Genomic DNA, 19834 nt, shown 5'->3' on the forward strand with positions numbered 1-19834 from the left:
TTTTTTTTTATTTTTCAAAATAGTCCCCTTTTAGAAAGATACACTTCTCCCAACGTCCCTACCATTTTTTTACCTCTCCAAAAAACAAGATTTGTAGAACTCTCCAAAATCTCCCTTGTCTCAGCGATGACTTCCTCGTTTGAGCTAAATTTTTTTCTCGCGAGTCATTTCTTCATGGTAGGGAACAAGACGAAGTCGCAGGGAGTCATATCGAGTGAGTACGGGGTGTGCGGCAGCAGTTAAAAATAACGTAATTTATGCATTTTGGCGGCAACAACTCCTGATGAATGTGCCGGTGCGTTATCGTGTTGAAAACGCACCCTTTTTTTCGTCAAATGCGTCCGTGTCTCCTTCAATTTTTTGTCGAAGCGGTCCAATAACGCACTGTAGTATTGTCCAGTGATCGTTCTTCCTTTTCCTAAAAAATCCGTAAAATGATTTTCTCGGTAACAACGTTTGCCAGGCTTCCTGGTCGCTCCTATCAAAAACGGACCTTTGTCCACGTTTAAATTCGTTGAAGCGATATCTAAGTGTGGTCAAAGATGGCGAAATGTCTCCATAAACAGCATCCAACTTTGCTTTTATCTCCTCGCATTTTTTCCCATCCAAAAACAAAAAGCGAGTTACCGAACGATACTGCTCTTTTTCCATCATAGCGAAAATAACGAAGCACGTCTCAGTCGAATGGCTGCCAAATTCAAACTAACCTATCAATCAGTCTGAAATTCGTTTTGGCGTGGTTTGATAGATGGCAGCCCACGATGACAACACCAATTTCCCTCAGGACCGTCCTATGTCTTCAAACACGGGTACTTATTGAACCGCCCTCGTACAGAGAAATTGCGATAACAACTAAGTAACTACGTCGATAAAAAATGTAAACAGTGACGATTGTGGAACGACTAAGTTTACTACTACGCTTCTACACATAATAATCTTTAGACGCCTATTGTGATAACAATTAATTAAATTAACAGTGTCCTATTAATTAAGAAACACTCCATGTACCTACTTAAAAGTTGATCTATAATTCACGCCTTCAATTATATCAGTGAAGTGAAGAAAAAGCATGAGCAGTAGTTCGCTTTCTTTTTATTCAGTTTTTTGCAAAATGTTTATAAACTGTTTCATAATGTAACGATGCGGAAGAGAGTTGAAATGACGAAGTGCTAATACTAATAAAATTAAATTTCCAGGTCTTTGGATTATTGGCTGCCATTGCATATGCTGCAGATGCATTCCATAAATATTCAAACATGTAGAAGATAATACAAGCAATGTACTTGCTAAATATCACGCATGCTACAACTACATGTATTATTTATTTTTTACGAATCATTTTTACAAATAAATGTTAGTTTTTATGGTTTCCTATGATTGAATGTCAGGGTATACGTATGCACTAAACAGAGATGTGATTTATTTGAAATGCTTGCATTTAAAATGCAAATACAAAATAAAAAATACCTATTTTTCTCTTGAATTTAAATACTTTTTTGAGAAAAGCATTTTCTATTTTATTTAAAATACTTCCAAACGTATTTTCTACTTGTAAAATGCAAAATACATTTTGCCAGTATCACCGATCAAACACTATATAAAATGATGAATGAAAGTTGCTCATATTGATCATTGAAGATCAGAAGTTTAAAAAGGGGACAAAGAGACATTTCATGAATGCCTTTTGATTCTTTAAGCCCAAAAAATACTGAACTCCTTTGAAATGAATAATCTTAATTTTCAGGATTCAGTTTCATGGTCCATGGAGTTTTGAAGTTCTTAATTGATATCAGTACATTCCAAATCACCACTTATCCTACCTTTAGTTTCGTAATACTTTACAGTTTATGGTGATCACAGTAGGCTTCTCTTTCAAATTAGCGAGATTTTTAATAAAAATAAGAAAATTTTCATAAATAACGTCTTTAAACGATATATATAAATACTTATAGCAAGTTTACTCACTTTACTTATTAATATTAACGTAATTATCATTTTTAAACATTATATCTATTCTACAAAGAATTGTTTAAAACAGGTGCGAGTAAGATAATTTAAAACTTTCAGCAAATCATTAAAATTCAATTAAAGGTACACGGATTATAAACTAATGATAAATTTTCTTAAAAAATCTTAAATCTATTTATAGTTATTTACATTGTTTATAAGTAACAATGCACTTTGTGGCTGATTATTTTTGGGAAATGAAATACCTATTCTATAAACCACGTTAAGAAAGCCCGAAAATGCCTACACTATCTTATTTATTACATAGATGCATCTTTCAATAATGTACAATTTTGTAGTTTTAATTCAGATATTGCTTGCTTCTTCTGTTGTATGAGTCAATATTTAATGTTTAGTAAAAATGAACAAGGTTCTTTCACCTATCAGTAGAAGTAATTACTTTAAAAATTAATAGAATCAATTAAAAATTGTTATAGTATTATTTATAGATAAGTGAAATATTTCATTCAGTACAGGCACACCAGATACACCCAACAGTTACAATTTATTGTATTTTAAAAATCGATGAACGATAATCCTTCTTATTTTATCATAACATATTCACACTTACAATCATATCACCCGTTTCCATTATTTAACAAAAATAGTTCACTATTAACATATGTATATACCTACTTACTCAAAAAACCAAAAAGCTATATATTTCTTGGCAAATAGTTAACAAACTGATTTCTTTCGTTAATGAGCAAAGAATAAAAACCGTTTACTATTTCTTTAGCAAAAGACAAAAAAAACTAAGACAAATAGAAAGAATTTTTAAATTTACTCAGCAAACAATCTTACCTTTTATTGCGAAAGAAATTTGTTGCAAACTAGTAGTATTAAAAGTCTATCAAACTAACATTTGCAAAGGATTCACTAAACAACACAAAACAGGCACCACGTTCAACTTCGAAATAAGGATACAATTGGCCATCATGTTGACCACACACCATAGGCCATATCTTGACTAAATTCAGTCCGTGAAGGACAATGTAGAGGTGAACTAGTTTCTTTATCTTTCTATCACTTGATAATTTATATGAATACATAAACATTTCTTTAAAAAAAAATTAAAAACGTAAACGAATACAAGGACTCATCAAAAATGTTGTAAACACATTGTCAGGGGCATAGAAGAGGATACAGGGTACCTTTTATACACAAAAGTTACTGTTCCCAAGGGATAGAAAAAATTAATTTTGTGTGGTCGTCGATGATTTTTGACACGTATTTAGGATATCAACGCGAACGAATAAGACGCGGGTAAAAGCTAATCATGAACAACAAAAAAATGGTATTTACAGTATTTGAATTTATAATTACAAACAGATTTATTAGAATTATTTTTTTAGAAAACTCGGAGAAAATTTTTTTTTCGTGAATAATTTCTCGCGATAAAATTTGAAGATAGAATATTCTTTAAAGAAAAAATACAAATCTAATCATAACGTTAAATAAAATAATCAACTAAAAGATAATATATTAATGGTTAGGCCTTGGAACAGAATTTTATTTTTTGTGGAATAATCTATATCCGTTTTAAAAATTGTTGTAATAATAAGAGTGGCTTCTTTTTACCTGCTGTTATCTGCAACTTATTTTTGGTTAATTTTGAATAAATCTTTGAGAAAGTATACCTAGTATTTTTGACAAATCACTTTTTGAAACTACCAATAGTGTTGTATGTAGCTGGTGAAACGTCTTTCGCATATTTACTATTCGCATACGTACAGTTAACTAAAAATGAGTCCCTTACCTGTCTTCAATTGCATAGGGAAGCTAAAATTCTCAGTTCGCTGTTTTTTTGTGTACACTTACCTGCAAGTTAGGATTACACCAAATAATGTTATTATTATTGACCTCTGTTTTCAAACCTGGCTACTTAAAAGGTATCAATTTGTAGGACATCTATTTTTTTTTTTTTTTAATGGCAGGTAGGTATGTAACTTCCACAAATGGCAAAGACGAGTTGCAGGGCACAAACTCGAAGAATTTCAATGTATCGAATGTATCGACGTCAACTACAAAAGAACCTGCAATCGTTTGGAACAGGAATGAATTCATTCGCTAAAAGATCGGTACGTAAAAGGCATACGGATTGATACTTTTACTTAATATAAAAAGTTAAAAAGTATATGTTTAGTGTTCCATACTGAAATTGGTAAAATGGGACATTTATAGCTTTGGGATCCGTTTTAATTCGGTATCCGCATAAAATATTGTATTTTCTATATTTTATGTTATTTAGGTATGTACATTCCATTATTAGATTCGTAAATGTATTTATTTTAGACTAGCTGTTGTCTACAAGTTCGTTTATATCGTAAAACGCCATTTTACATCTTTAGGGGCGGTATTTTATACGTTATACAGGATGATGAAGGGGTTGTACAAGACATCTTTGTGCAAAATTTCAAGCTTTTTGATTCAGGGGTTTGGGTTGTGCCTTGATCGATACATTAATCTTTGAACCCATTTTTACATCTTNTACTTATTTCAAAAGCTAGAAGGTCAGTTTATGCGTTGAAGAAAGAGTCAATTTATGCATTGAAGGAAGGATAAAGTTTTCATAACTCTCACAACTATCGACAGTATTTTCTTTAAAATTCATGACAAGGTCGCATGTATGATAGAAAATTTCAGTATTTATAACAATTATTGTGTCGGTAATAGAAAAATTCATGCTTAGAAGAATTATTAAAAAAAATGCAAGTATCAGATTAAATGAGCAAGGCCAAGACTAACACGCAAAACCAAGATCAAGGCCGAATAAGCAAGACCAAGACCATTAATTCTAGATTTTTCCATGTTAAACTCTTTAACATATTTAAAGCTAATTCTTTATCAGTTAGCCGAACAATTTTTTTTTAATTTATTAATAATTATACTTAATCATTTTGATAAACATTGGAATGCCTTTTAAGAGAAACTAATTGCCTAGGGCAAAGTTACATTTGGTCAGTAACACTTACTTCTAAAAATATGATAGTACTTTGGTAATGGAATATCGCTTCTTTTTTTTGGCAACAGTGACTACATTTAAATTTTCCTACTGTTATTAGCGTAACAATTAAGTACAAAATAACAAAAAATAAAAAACAAAGTAACAGAAATCTATAAACTACTAATTACCTTTACAAATACTGTGCGGTATCTTCTGCCAATACGGTTAGTATAACCTACAATTAATCTCAATTATCTTGCTTCTTACTCAAAGCATTTATTCATCATATACATGTATTAAGAATCGAAACTGCTTTAGGATACTTTCCCTCATTATTTCTTCGACTCATTTGACAACTTCCTTTGGCCTGGTAAAATTCTAACGCTACTCAGAACGATTTTAATATTTACCTAATCGTTCTGTCAAACGTTCATCGCGTAAAACAGAGGTTTAGGAGTATTTGTCTGTACGTTCTGTTGAGGAGACGTGGGTGATGTCATAGTGCTCTGAGAAGACAAGGAGTCTTGAGAAGGGACGCTTGCAGCACCTTCAGGGACGCCCCTTTCTATAAACCGTTGTTTAGTCGGTGACCCAAGCACATTATCCGGTTGGGCCGAAAACGTTGTTTCCACATATTGTCTGTACAGGGTTGGGGTTTGAGTACTGTACTGACTGTCGCTGTCAGTAAAAGAAATATTGTCTGCAGCTGGATACCGAGACGCTGGTATCGTAAAGCTCTGCCTGTTTATTTTACTACCATAAGGGCTTTCAGCGTACAGAACACTGTTGCCTGGACCAACAGCAGGTCGAAATTTAGCGTTTATCGTAGGATAAAAGGTGCAAGATGGCATCCTGGTGCAAGGAGTCTGGGTAGATCGTGCCGTTAAAATTTGAGCTGGAAGAGGACTTTCACTGCGCGAATGTGTCGGATGAGCTACTGTACTAGAGAATGGCACACGAAGAGGAGGCTTCACGTTTTGTTTAAATGCAGTTCCCTGAAACTGGACTCTATCGCCTGCTAAAGTGTAATTCACTGTTTTGTGATACGTCTCAGAACATCTGGCATTGATTTGATTTTGATTATAGTTTCTTGGATAGCATTTGGCATTGTTAGTAGTTGTTACGTAATGAGTGTTTGGTGATAAGCAGTGGTTCTGGTAATTTTCCAAGTGGTTGTAAGGTATATAGACCATCGTTTGGTGGTAGGTGCGTGCCATATCTAAAGGCGGAGGTGATTCCGGCCGACCTCCCCTTTCTTTCGCATTGCACGGTTGCTGATAAACTTCACTGCAACCACCACCGATTCTCATTACAGGATGAACATGATTTATATTTGTACGGTACAAGACGTCGCGGGTACATTGCTGATTAACACAATTTTGATATATGTTATTATCGCCGAAGGATGTAGGCCGATACACCTGCGCAAAGGTCCTACATTTGCCATCATCGGGTATGTGATTATACTGATCGGAAGGGTGGGACTGATTAATGTTCACTTGTTTAATTTCTGAATTGCTCAAACTCGTTTCGGAATAGTAGGGCCACATTTGATTGGGAACTTTTACTGGCGCAGGAGACATTTGCATATGGTTTTGAATTTGTTGCAGTATTTCGGTTGTTGTACTAAATTTGGGCTTTATTCCCCGGACGCTAGGTCGTTTGTTGAATCCATAATCGTCATGTTCATCCTCTTCGTCATTATCAGTTTGGTATCTAAAATTGAAAAATTAATCAATTCTATGCACACCTTCAGAGGGAAAACAAAAAACAAAATTAGTCTTGGTCCCAAAATGCAACACTAAGACAAGATCAAGACCAAGTTCAAAATCAAGACCAAGATCAAGACCAAGATCAAGACCAAGATCAAGACCAAGATCAAGACCAAGGTCAAGACCAATGTCAAGACCAAGGTCGAGACCAAGGTCGAGACCAAGATCAAGACCAAGATCAAGACCAAGATCAAGATCAAGATCAAGATCAAGATCAAGACCAAGATCAAAACCAAGATCAAGACCCAGATCAAGACCATGATTAAGATCAAGATCAAGATCGAACGAGCAAGACCAAAACTGAATATGCAAGAGTAAGACCAAATAGACATGACTAAACAAAAAATTATTTCTTTCGGTGGATTTATGAATTAAACTATTTGAAGCAACTTCAATATATTCTATTCCTGGAACAAAACTGTTTTAGTATCTGAAATTTTTAATTTGCTTTAGTAGATTTTAACACTAAATTAAAAAATAAAAATAAACTTTACCACTCTTTGAAAAAAAGGAATCTACAAGAATGTTCTCGGAGTAAGTATTCTTTGTTCCTATATCTGGATAACACACGGTTGAAATATAGAGATAAACCAATTTTTTTTTCGATATTTTTTACTTATTTCAAAAGCTAGAAGGTCAGTTTATGCGTTGAAGAAAGAGTCAATTTATGCATTGAAGGAAGGATAAAGTTTTCATAACTCTCACAACTATCGACAGTATTTTCTTTAAAATTCATGACAAGGTCGCATGTATGATAGAAAATTTCAGTATTTATAACAATTATTGTGTCGGTAATAGAAAAATTCATGCTTAGAAGAATTATTAAAAAAAATGCAAGTATCAGATTAAATGAGCAAGGCCAAGACTAACACGCAAAACCAAGATCAAGGCCGAATAAGCAAGACCAAGACCGAGCCAGAATAAGCAAGATCAAGACCAAGAGCAATACCAAGATTGGGACAGTTTTGGCATTGGTCTTGCTTTGCTCATCACTAAATAATATCTACTCTAGACATTTCAGTTTCGCTGTCATTTTTAGTTTTTAGTACACAACGTAACCTACAAGACAACCTTTGTAATGCATTGACATACACCTAAAGGAAATGTCAATTTAAAAAATAAAATCAATGACCACCACGAGATGAAAAAGTTTGGAGCAGAAACAAGGACCTAGAAATTAGATGATGAAATAGTACTTACTTTTTCTTAATCCTTTCAATTCGACTGGCGTCCTGCTGGACAAACATGGCGAGTTCATCTGCAGATTCGTTTGACGGAGTTCCCGCTACAACGTCTGGAGTAACTCGTTTTGGTTCGGCGTCTTCATCTCCTCCGTTTCTTAAACCTTCGTCGATATCTTCCAGGCTATATTCAGTTCCCACTGAACTAGTAACTGAGGATCGAGTTCCTGGATGATTATTAGCCAGGTGATAATGGTGATCGTCGGCCAGCGCGAATCCTCCTACACAAGCTGTAAGGGGCGCTAAAGAGGACAGAAACTGTTTTCTAGCTTCATTGGTAGAATTAACCTTTGCAATTTGTTGATGATTCAGTCTGTCGTGGCCGTCAATGCTTCCTGTTTCAGAAGCTTGAGTTTGTTTATTGGTATTATCTGCGCTTACGCTCATTTGAATGTCCGGCAATTTGTCCTTTTTACTGAACAGATCCGTGATCTTTTTGTAAGTAGAAGAGCCAGAAGAGTTAGAACTTGCTGTAGAAGAAGACGAAGGAGAGAAACTCTTGTCGTTGCTTTTTGGATTCATGGAAGTTTCTTCTTGTGTTTTCGATGATTCTTCGCCAGGAGGACTGACACGTACCTGAGACATTTCAATCTCTTGTGTGCCCTCATCGACGTCGCAAGTTAACTGCTTTATTCTCTCAACTAAAGAATTGTCTGGTTTCTGTTCTTTTCGTTTACTTCGAGGTTCGTATCTTATTAATGATCTTCGAAGTGTATTGCGCTCAATCGCTTTCTTAATCGACTCGTCCGTATCGTCATTCTGAATTATTTGAGGAAGTTTCGATCGTTTAGCTTCTTCAAATGCTCGAAGTGATTCAGCAGTCACCAAGTATTGATGCATATGGTCAGGATCGTCTGCGTTAGTTAACGGTTTCGAACAGGGAAAGAGCTGTCTTACTGCCGAATTTGGTTTTAAACTATTGTTTGAAACTAAAAAGTGATTTCCAAGTTTGAATGTTAAAGTCATTTCGGTAGACTCCGGTGAGACGGAGATGTTATTTAATTTGGGACTGTTTTCTAAATTCTGCTGAGAAATGGGGTCATCTTCACCGTCAGGTCTATCAGAAGCACCGTCACAATTGTCCCTTTCCGTTTCAGAGATTTCGGTGAATCGTACTGAACGTTTATTGCTATTATTTTCATCGTCAGAAGTACTGTTGGAATCGTTTAGCTGCAATTCCGTAGGTTTATTGTCACTGTCGTGACACAGTTGCTTCCAAAGGCGACCGCCTTTAAGGATTCCTGAAATTTTTGATTGACCCCCTGATACCGTAGGAGTATTTTGTAGTAGGTAACGTTTCCTTTCAAATTCGTCGTTCATGTTTGTATTTGGGGTTTCTACATTAAAGTAATGACCGTCTGGGCTGTCTGTAACAACAGAAAACATACCCATTAAAATTTAACTGCAATACAACTTGTAGGTGCATTAAATTGCATACCTACATATGAAACTATAACGTTTCATTGTAACTTATATTCTATGAAAGCCGTAGTAAAATTACAGCCAAGCGGAAATCATGAAACCTCTGGTCATCAATAATTCCTTGCTGGAATTACTAGTTTTAGATGTTTCTTTATCTGTTTCCATGTAACAGAACATGTAAACAGCTTGATAAATATGAAGATTTGCCAATGTATACATTGAAAACATGCATTTCTACATTATTACTTTCAAGAGATGTGAAAATCGTTATTACCGTATATTAAAATAGAAAAGACAAACTATAAAACGTTCCTCTACTGCAAATACTAAAATTAAATATGAACAAAACATTTATTAATAAAATTGTTTCACTGTTTCTGGATTTAAATAGGAAAAGCTCGTATAGTTTGGGTTCCACGTTGACAATATTTATATAGAAGTTAAGTAACATGATAACAAGCTACACTTTCTTAATAATTTTGTAAGTCGTGATAGCAGTTGAGTGTAACTACTGAGCCACTGCCATGACGTTTCCAAAGAAGTCAAGTGAAAATATACTAAATATTCAATCAGGTTTTTTGCATCTTTTTATAAGAACACTATGCATTTCGTAATTTCAAATCAAATAATAAAATAAGTTTAGAAATTACACAGTAGAACCGAATACAAATATAAAGTTGTGTTTAGATGAAGTCATTTAACATAGAAGATAAAATCAAGTACATGACTATGGAGATATGTCATTCAATCTGAAACAACTGTTTGAATGTGAGAAATGTTGGAAAACAAGACAAACAATGTCAGCGATCCATTTTCCAGTATTTTCTGTCCAGGAAATACCTACCCGAGTAGAAATTAAGAGGGGTAGCCCTAATAGCCATCCGAAGCGGATCAGGCTGTAGTAGAGATGCCCTGTTACGATATCTCTATATAAGGCCCCGATCAGGTAGTAAAAAGGGTCCCTTGTTATGAAATCCCTTACCTATCCCGATACGGCTCTGACTTGGTTGCCTTATCGTAGCCCCTCTTAGGGTATTCTGATCCGGCCCTAACTTGACTGCCGTATTATAAACCTATACGAAATTCCTAATCTATCCCAGTACGGCCCTGATAATATTATTTTATTGTAATCCTTTCAGGGAACGCCTAATTTGACAGTATGTATTATTGAACTTTAATTTCTCGACGAATTGGACTTTAATTAATATAATAAGATCTTACATTCCTACATAGTTTGAGTGTCTAAGTTCAAAATTTTACATTCTAAAAGAAATATTTAATTACTAATAATTAGTTGTAATTACTTAAATCTTATTTTAATCTTGACCAATCAGAATATTATGATATGCTCGGTGTAGATAAACCTAGTCAGGACCATACAAGATATCCCTCTCCGGACCTGCCTTTTTAAGGCGTTACATTTTTTATCCGACCCTGAGCTGTTCTAGTTTTAGGGAAATGAGAAGTTTAGCTTAGGATAGGAAAGAGTGGAGGTACGTGTCCAACCAGTCTTAGGACTGACGACCTTATGATGATGATGATGGTCAGATTTACGTGTTGGTACCCTAGTAGGGTAGGTGGGGTGCCGCATCCGATCCGGATCCCTATTCTTTTTATTTTCTACTCGGGTAATAATCTCATGTGTTTCCTGGTGCTCATTCAATTTCAGTAAATAAAATAGCATGTACCTCGGTAATTTAATTTTAGTCTGCATTACAATAAATATATATGTAGATATGCATTTTTATTCTGAATTTATGTTGAGGGGAAGCTTTCGAAGTCAAACGATTCCGATGTCGACAACAACGGAAGCATTGTTGATAAAGAATATCTGCCAGCCAATCTCACGTATTGATAAGTAATTGGCAAAATCGCTGGGGACGACGTAATAAATCGAAGCAATATCTCTGGACGGCTAACTCCTCGCTGATGTAATTTACCAGCCCGTATGGATGAAACAAATTTGAAAAATATGTTCTAGTTAAGGACGTTACGTTCTCAGATACCCAATTTAGTTCTTATTGATATTCTGAGAAACATCAGCTTTTACATTGACGAACCCTAAAAATTATTTTTTCAGAGTACAACTATACTTCGTTTCCTTTCTGTAGCGATGTGACCTTCAGTTTGACCGGCGCAAAGTAGAAAAGAACAGCACTAGACCAGAAAAGAAAGGAGACAACTCTCGGTGAAACTCTTAACCGGTGAGGAGCGTATAAACTGTACAGTACTGCACGGAAAAATTGACCATTTTATCCACTAAAACTGCATTGCTCAAATGTGCTGTTATTGGTACCAATTACTACTGAAAATATCAACGTTTATTTATATTTGAAGACATATTAAAGGCTTTAACGTTTGTCTTCGACTCGTACTAGTATTCATGATTGAATAAATCTTTTGGCAGGTACTGTATGAAAAAGTATATTTAATAAACAAGAGTCGAGAGTATAATGAACCTTTTTCTCCCTACCTACGATTTTGCCAGCGCGCATCCAAGACGTTGGAAGGGTCACATCGCTAGAGAAAATAAATGAAGTATACAATAATTAACAAAACTGTGTGTATAGAAATAACGAGACCTTTGTAGCAGGCTGAATGCAGATAGACATACAGATATGGTAAAATGTCCAATGTAAGCATTTTTCTATTATGGCGTGTAAGCTAAAATGCATAATTTGATGAAAGAGATCAATAATGTATTTTTTTTAATCACGTTTATCTGAAAATATCACCTGATGCTTCTCTGAAAACTGTTTTGAAGTAGTCGAACTGTCAAAATATTCAAACAAACCTTTTAAAAACTTTACATTGCATTTATTTTACTTAGATATAGTTTATTTATTTATCTTTATTATTTGCATGAAAAGAAGACTGAAGTACAAATTTCCCTGTACCGTACTTTTTCAAAATATGAATCCTGCAATCTAATGTAACAGAATATTTTTATGTTCGGTTCTTAATCCACCACTAGTAGTACACATACTTTTATATCACAGTCATCATCCTTGGTAGGACCCGCACCTCCACTCTTTCCTATCCTGAGCTAATCTTCGCATTTCCCCAAACCTAGAATATTCCAAATCCTTCCTGAGCTAATCTTCGCATTTCCCTAAACCTAGAATATTCCAAATCCTTCCTGAGCTAATCTTCGCATTTCCCTAAACCTAGAATATCCCAAATCCTTAACTATTTGTGAACAATAATCTAATCTAGACCTCCTCTACTCCTCTCAGCTCCTGTGTCTGCTTCCAATGTATCTCCAACTAGTCCTTCATGCCTGATTTCTAACCTATTCTATCTACGGTATCCTCATAATTCGCCTGTAACATCTCATTTCGAAAGCTTCTAACCTTTTCTTTTTCGCCGCACCTTTACAGTGCCGTACTCCAAACATACATCTTTAATTTTCTTTTTCGAATTTCTAAATTAACCGTTTGTGAGCTTAGAAGGTCTTTTCTTTGTTAAAAGCGATTCCATCCTGAGCTACCCTCTGTTTTATATTTCTACTGCTCCTTTCATCCTGAGTTATTTGACTTCCTAGATACCGAAAATCAGTCTCCTATTTCTATATTCACTCTTTCTCTACTTTTTCTTCCCTTGCATACCAGTACTTTTGTTTTATATATATCAACGGTATTCCATTAAGAGCTAGAATTGGATAGGAGACACCTGTTAAGTGGTAGTAGCATTACAGTGAGAGGGACGGGGTTGATGTTGGACGGATGGGGATGATGAAGTTTATCGATTAAGAAGGGAAAGGAAGAGAAAGCATGAGGTGAGAGTGGTATACCGTCGTAATTAAAAATAGTTTTAAAATTATAAAATCGATTCACCCATATAAGTAGGAAAAAATTTAATGAGCCTTTTGGCTTATCCTGATAATGCGAAAATTAGCACGTTATACCGTTTCCTATAAAATTATGATATTCTTTTATTCTTTCCTTTTTTTTTCCTTTGAAATTCCTAAATTACTATTATGAAATTCCTATGAAAATGTATTACAGGCTTTTCCAAATCTTTATCAAAGTCTCTTCCCTCAAAATTTCTGAATTATCGTCGCAAAAACAACTTTTGAATGTAACTTTTAGTTATTATTTTAAGTGAAAATGCTTTCGCGTTGTTATTTTTCCTTGGCTTTTTGTTATTTGTCACAACATACAGAAGATGTTTTTGAACAAGTTTGAAAATTGAGGTTCGTTGTTAAGTGGACAATCAAAACGAACTCTAAATTACCATCTTAAATATTAATGAAAAGGGGTTTATAATTCATAAATAAATACGTATAGAAAAGGCAAGATTCGAAATAATTTTTAATCTGGGTCGAAAGATAACTTTATTGGCCCTTATTCTTCATACAATATTTGTGAAATTCTAGTTCTTTGGGGGAAGGGCTTTAACCCCTTGAGCGCAGTACTTCAAATACATATTTTAGCTCAATAAGTAAATGTGAACTTCACCTTTGTGGCTCTCATAATTTGAACATTTTCGTAATTCAAACAATCTAATTAATTGTGTAAAACATATTTGTAATCCGAACTTCTATCTTCGGTAATCCAAAATACAAAGAAAATTTAAGAATCATTACTGGGTTGTTTTTTTTTAAGAAACAGTTTTTTACAACAGTTGGAATAGAAAATACCACAAATGGCGTGGTGAACGTCATCTGTAGTACGATGCTACATTTTAGGATTACGTATGCTCCAACAAGGTCCATTTAAAATTATGGATATCTACTTGCTGAAATGAATCCCGGCGTAGCTCACCTCAACGTGATAGGCACGTTACCATAATCGAATAAAATAATTCGAAATGGTCTGTATTCTGTCGAAACTGCCACTGCAGATGGCGCTCACCACGCCATTTGTGGTATTTTCTAAAACGCGCTGTTAAGACAGCAGGTAAAGGTTGGTCTGTGTGTGCTGTCGGAGCTGCCTGCGACGCGCTGATGAGATCCAAAAAGATCGAAATCGCGATCCGCGTTTGGCAGTTTCGACAGAATACAGACCACTTCGAATTATTTTATTTGAACAGTTGGAATGTTTTCTACACTGCTTAGTAAATTTAATAGGTACTTATTGTGAAATAAATTAGATATTAGTTAAAAAAGCTATCAGCATTGAAAGCTGTTTATTCAGTTACAGTATTTTACTGCCGTATATGTAAGGCAAACTTGGCGCATTCAAACATGATTAGAGTGCAAAACAGATAAGGGTTGGATTATGTCATTATGTTTACAGTTAAATTTGAGATCCGAAACTGGTTGAAACGTAAGCTAATTTAATAGGGGTATTACCACCGCCCTACTGAGTTGTTACTGCTGCGGTCATGTACACTGCGATATTGGATGATTGCCATATTTTTTCGGTTCAGTTGAACTGTTTTACAGTGAATTCGTGCCAAAAGGTGTACCTAGCGTTGCTAAATTTTTAGATAAGAAAAACGTAGAGAATATGATTTATTAGCTTGAAATTGTATGGGATAAGTAATTTTTTTCTTTTTTTCATAACAATTGAAAAATTGATTTCTGCAAACTTTTTTCTATAACTGAAATTTGTATTTCTACTGAAAGATAAGCATTTACCAATGCAGAAAATTATAGAAGCATGTGTTTATTTATCGGTAGTTTTCTTTTTATTTTGCACAAGGGAAAGTGCACACCTGATTTGATAAACGTGTGAAACTTCCTCTAACAGAAATGTCACCCTCTTAGAAAACTCTCCTAAAGCAACCGAACTCAAAATCTTTTGAACAAAGCGTAATACCCTTTTTGGTCATAAACTTCAAATTTCATTTATTGGACTTACATATGACATAGGTACTCAATGGGAATCATCTACAAAGATTAGGAAAAATACTGTTTGTTTACTTTATGGGACCACTGGTCTTTATAGAACACTAAAAAATTGCTTGTAGATGAAAGAGGAAGGGCAAAACTAATATAAACAAATTAAAAGGGAAATCTATTTTGTATTTTACATTATTTGAAATAACAAATAAAAAAAGTATTTGCATTTTGTATTTAAGTACTTTTAAAAAACCATTTTGCACATCTCTAGACATAGAATGCGTAGTAAGCACAACGAAAATTTTTTGTTACACTAAATAGCAATTTCAAATTAAAATACTACCTATCTTAAGATTTTTCCTGGTTCATGGTTACTCTTAAAATTAATTTATTCTACACACACGGACCGCACTGTTTACTGGACAACTAATTTTATAACAGCGTTTATTTTGTATATACCTACATGAAGTATTTTGATAACAAGTTTACACGGTCAGAAATTTAGAAAATGTACTTACTTCACTAACCAATATATTATACAAACAGTTACCTGAGTCTGCCGGAGGAGTTGTTGGGGTTGTTTGTTGGCTTTGGTCGGTTTTCTGAGTTTCCTCATTGCCACCATTTTCTTGATCAGATTCGAAGTCGCTCTCGTTTTCACCTCTTGTGTCTCTGCCTGTAACAATAGAACCAATTTTAATCGATTCAGTGTGAAAATCATTCGAAGCGACTTTTTCATCTTTTAAACATTTACATTGTGTGATATTAATAGAACACTGGACAAACAAAAAAGTGTCCCAGGAATTATATAAAAACAGAAAAAAAAACAGTTGAAGGTGCGACTGTTAAAGACGCATTAAAGTTGAGAAAACCAGTCGTCACTGCAAACAACCTAACAATATTCTATAAACATTAATTCAGTACTTAAAAGTAAGAAATTATGCTTTATTGTTGGTACATTGCACTTAGCACTTTCGCACATTTATTTTCGTATTTAGTACAGTATATAGACTTTTAGAATGAGAGGCGCCACACCTAGTGATGATTTTATTATACTGCTTAGGATAGTAAGGCACATAATGGAAAAAGACAACACGACCGAAGTGAGTTATGTCTAAAATGCATCAATTTCCATAAAATTCGCACTAATTAATTAACTAATTCGCCTCTCCATATACTAAACTGCAACCTTTTCATCGTCATAATTATGGGAGAGGATGAATGAATTCAATAAAAATGATTCTTTTCCCAATATTTATGTTATATTTATAGTTAAATTTTGATATTCTAATAATTTAAGATTTAATAGAACAACCAATAAAATTTTATTTTGTCAAGTTATGCACATTCATAGGAAAATAGTACAATTTTAATTTTACATAATATTTTTTCGACTGTTTTCGACACAATTCCCTTTCCAAAGATTTTGTAATTAATTTTGAATCTGCAATTAATTGAAGTGTGTGTGGTGTATGGGTTACTGTACTTTGCAACCCAAATTTGTACACATTCTAATTACCACATGTTCCTAGACTGATTGAAATCTACTAGATACCTACCTTAATATGTAAATTACGTTGGTTTAACTAAAAAAATATAAAGGACGTCACGGATTCTTCCTGCGAATGTACCGATTTTATTACAGTTACGCAATATGTTGTGAAATTGAATGCCTATATTATTTTTAGTAAAATAATAGGTTTCAGACAATAATATTTTGTATTTTGCTTCAGTAAGTTGTGTATTGTGTGTATAAGTGTAATCTTACATGAGCAAATCGAGATATCTCTAAAAAGGACCCATATGCTACACGTGTAAACATTTCAAATAAGCTGTTTAAAACAGAGCCTGCTTTCAGGAAGATTAAAGAGGGATCGTTTTACCCTTACAGAGGGTTTTTTACTATTGCTGTTGTTTAGTATACGTATTATACGTTTCTATGAACAGTAAAAAAGTAATGGCGTAGCTGGTCCATAACTGGCTTTGTATTAAAATTTGTTGGAGGGAGGGGGATCATTATCCGTTTGTGGCGAAGCCCAAAATGAAGGCAATGTCTTTTTAGAGAATTTTTGTTCTTTTAATAGCCGAGAAAATAAATCACAGAAATAGGTCAAACCTTCCATTTTTTTTTGGATTTAGAAGAAATAGAGGAACGCAGGAGGTCATTCTAGCTTTACAGGTAACAATAGAGAAAACGATAGAAATAGAAAAGAGTGCATACATAGGATTTGCAGATTTAGAAAAAGCTTTTGACAATGTTAAATGGGCAAGATGTTAAATATACTTAAAAATGTAGGGATGAGTTACAGAGATAGAAGAATGATACTTAGTTTGTATAGTAGAGTAGCAGGCAGTTGTAGAGGTCGGACTGTAACGTGGAGACACATGGAAGACGCGATCAACATCATTAAAGACACTACAACTGTAGGGAGACAGATATACAGGGACAAAAGATTAATTTGTTTAGCTGGTAAATGATATAGCACTATTAGCATCTGGTAAGGAGGAGTTAGAGATAGCTTTAAATAAAATGGAAACAGTATTTACAAAACACTATTGTATGAAAATAAATAAAAGGAAAACAAAAATACTGGTAAACAAGGGAAGAAAAAGTAGGAAAAGAGCGAATATAAAGATAGGAAATGAAAAACTAGAAGAAGTGGCTGATTTCAGGTATCTAGGAAGTCATATATCTCAGGAGAAAGAAATGGTTGGGATATAAAGCAGAGGCTAGCACAGGTTCGAGCCCCCTTAATAAAAAGAAGTCACTTCTATGCTCGCGAACGGTTAATTTAGAAATGTGAAAAAATTTGTTAAAGGTGTATATTTGGAGCGCGGCGTTGTACGGGTGCCAAACATGGACGCTGGGCGCTGCGGAAAAGAAAAGGTTAGAAGCATTCGAAATGTGCTGTTACGGGCGAATGATGAGGATATCGTAGATGGAGAAGGTTATAAATGAAGAGGTATTATAAAGAACACGAGAACAGAGGACTGTACGTCAATAATAAATAGGCGAGATAGGTTGGTAGCATCCCTTCTTAGGCATGAAGGTCTAGGCAGAAACATATTAGAGGCAGAAACGGGAGTAAGGAGGGGTAGAGGTAGATCTAGATTAGATTACTGTTCGCAAATAGTTAAGGATGTGGGATGTTTTTTACAGAAATGCTTAAGATTAAGTCAGGAAAGGAAAGTCTCTCTCTCTTTTTTTCAAATTGATATTTTTTTTACTTAAATACACGATACTATTACTTAGATATATGTACATGCACATGTTTTTATTAGTAAGAAAAATTAATCAACTTCTACAGTGTATTTCGGTAGAATTATTAAACTTACCAGTAAAGAGAAGGTATTGGTTAGTTGTTTGTTCGGAAAACAAGAATTTAATGAACACTTCGCATTGAAACTCTTTTGAGAGGATGGAGTGCAATAAGTAAATTTTCTGGTTTAGGTAATAATCTTAATCTGATAAATATCTAAGGTTTCTAAAACACGTAGTGATTCTATCGATGAGGAAAAATGCACATAAATCACATTATGGAATCAATAAACTTCTGCCAAACCGACAGAGCGGTAAGCTGATAATGCGATGTGATGTAATATAATGGAATAAATTTTTCTAGAACGTAATTGCGGGTATTGATTTTAAAATCTCAATTGACGCATACTTTTAAAGGAGCCAACGTGAATAACTTTTTAATACAAAACGGAATATTAATGATATTCTTTTATTAACAAAAAAAAAAAAAGAAAAATAAAATGAAAACAATAATACTGACGCGTAAAATAAATAAAAAGTAGGGAAAGATAGGAATTTTTATAAACTGATAATTAAAAAAGGTGTCAAAATTAAGTTACCTTGGGTCGAAGCAACGTTTATCGATGGTACAAAATGTTCTCAGACGATTGAGAAGATGTGAACGAAGAAGAGCGTGTCACACGAACCAAAACCCAAAAAAGCGCGCCAAGTTAGAACGGTCAATAAGGAATACTACCTGCAAGTTATGCGCAATTTGCGAAAAGCAAACCGTCGTAGTGGGAAAGAAATTAAGTTGATTTCACATTAATGTTTGATAATCATTAAAATATCAATCGCTACTAAAGGTAAAAATTCTATAAAAATGCTTAAAAGTCAGTAGGTAAATACGATTCCTTACTTTGGAAGTTATGCTGTTGTTTGTGAGATTATTAAAAGAAAATTAAAAGATGAAAGACCAGTTTTAGAACGCTTTTGATTAAGAGAGAGTAAAAGAACAAAAGAGGGAAAATGTAGCTTAACTAAAAGTTACCTTAACGCAAAAAGAAAACGAGTCTTCCCAGTTTTCACTGACAAAGATAAAGGACTCACAAATTACACTCGCGTATCCATCAGTTTCGTTAAAGTGAAGTTATGATGAAGAGAATCCATACTCGGCGGGATTTCAAACGAAAATGAAAAAATATTTTAAGGTATTACGTTTTTGCGTGCGTTTTCAACTAAATTTAACCAATTTTAAGGCAAAACGGGGAAGTGCAAAGAGGGCGAGATGGCAGATTAGGGTTTCAAAAACCAACATGAGACAAATGAAGAACGGTACAGAAGACGACATATCCATTAAAGGGATGTAAACAACGACTGGTTAAAATAAAAAATAAAAACGTAAGAAATCATCAGCAT

At 34.2% G+C, this 19834-nt stretch overlaps 2 protein-coding genes across 3 annotated transcripts in view; both read right to left on the reverse strand.

Annotated features, from left to right (window-relative positions):
- The window catches only part of LOC108741129 (sodium-coupled monocarboxylate transporter 1-like), a 48916-nt gene extending 44982 nt beyond the window's left edge, over positions 1 to 3934 (reverse strand). For both annotated transcript variants that reach the window (XM_018475791.1, XM_018475790.1), the window contains exon 1: positions 2812 to 3934. The gene's annotated coding sequence lies outside the window, so the exon portion shown is untranslated. The remainder of the gene's footprint in view (positions 1 to 2811) is intronic.
- Positions 3935 to 4813: 879 nt separating this feature from the next.
- LOC108741127 overlaps positions 4814 to 19834 on the reverse strand; it is a 266602-nt gene continuing 251581 nt past the window's right edge. Inside the window, exons 4-6 of the mRNA XM_018475786.2 lie at positions 15728 to 15853; positions 7927 to 9334; positions 4814 to 6670 (exon numbers count right to left, since the gene is read on the reverse strand). Coding sequence (XP_018331288.1) covers positions 5377 to 6670; positions 7927 to 9334; positions 15728 to 15853 — 2828 coding nt within the window. The 3' untranslated portion in view covers positions 4814 to 5376. The remainder of the gene's footprint in view (positions 6671 to 7926; positions 9335 to 15727; positions 15854 to 19834) is intronic.

The sequence above is a fragment of the Agrilus planipennis genome, unplaced genomic scaffold, assembly GCF_000699045.2.
Source record: "Agrilus planipennis isolate EAB-ADULT unplaced genomic scaffold, Apla_2.0 scaffold31, whole genome shotgun sequence".
In the NCBI taxonomy this organism is placed as follows: Eukaryota; Metazoa; Arthropoda; class Insecta; order Coleoptera; family Buprestidae; genus Agrilus; species Agrilus planipennis.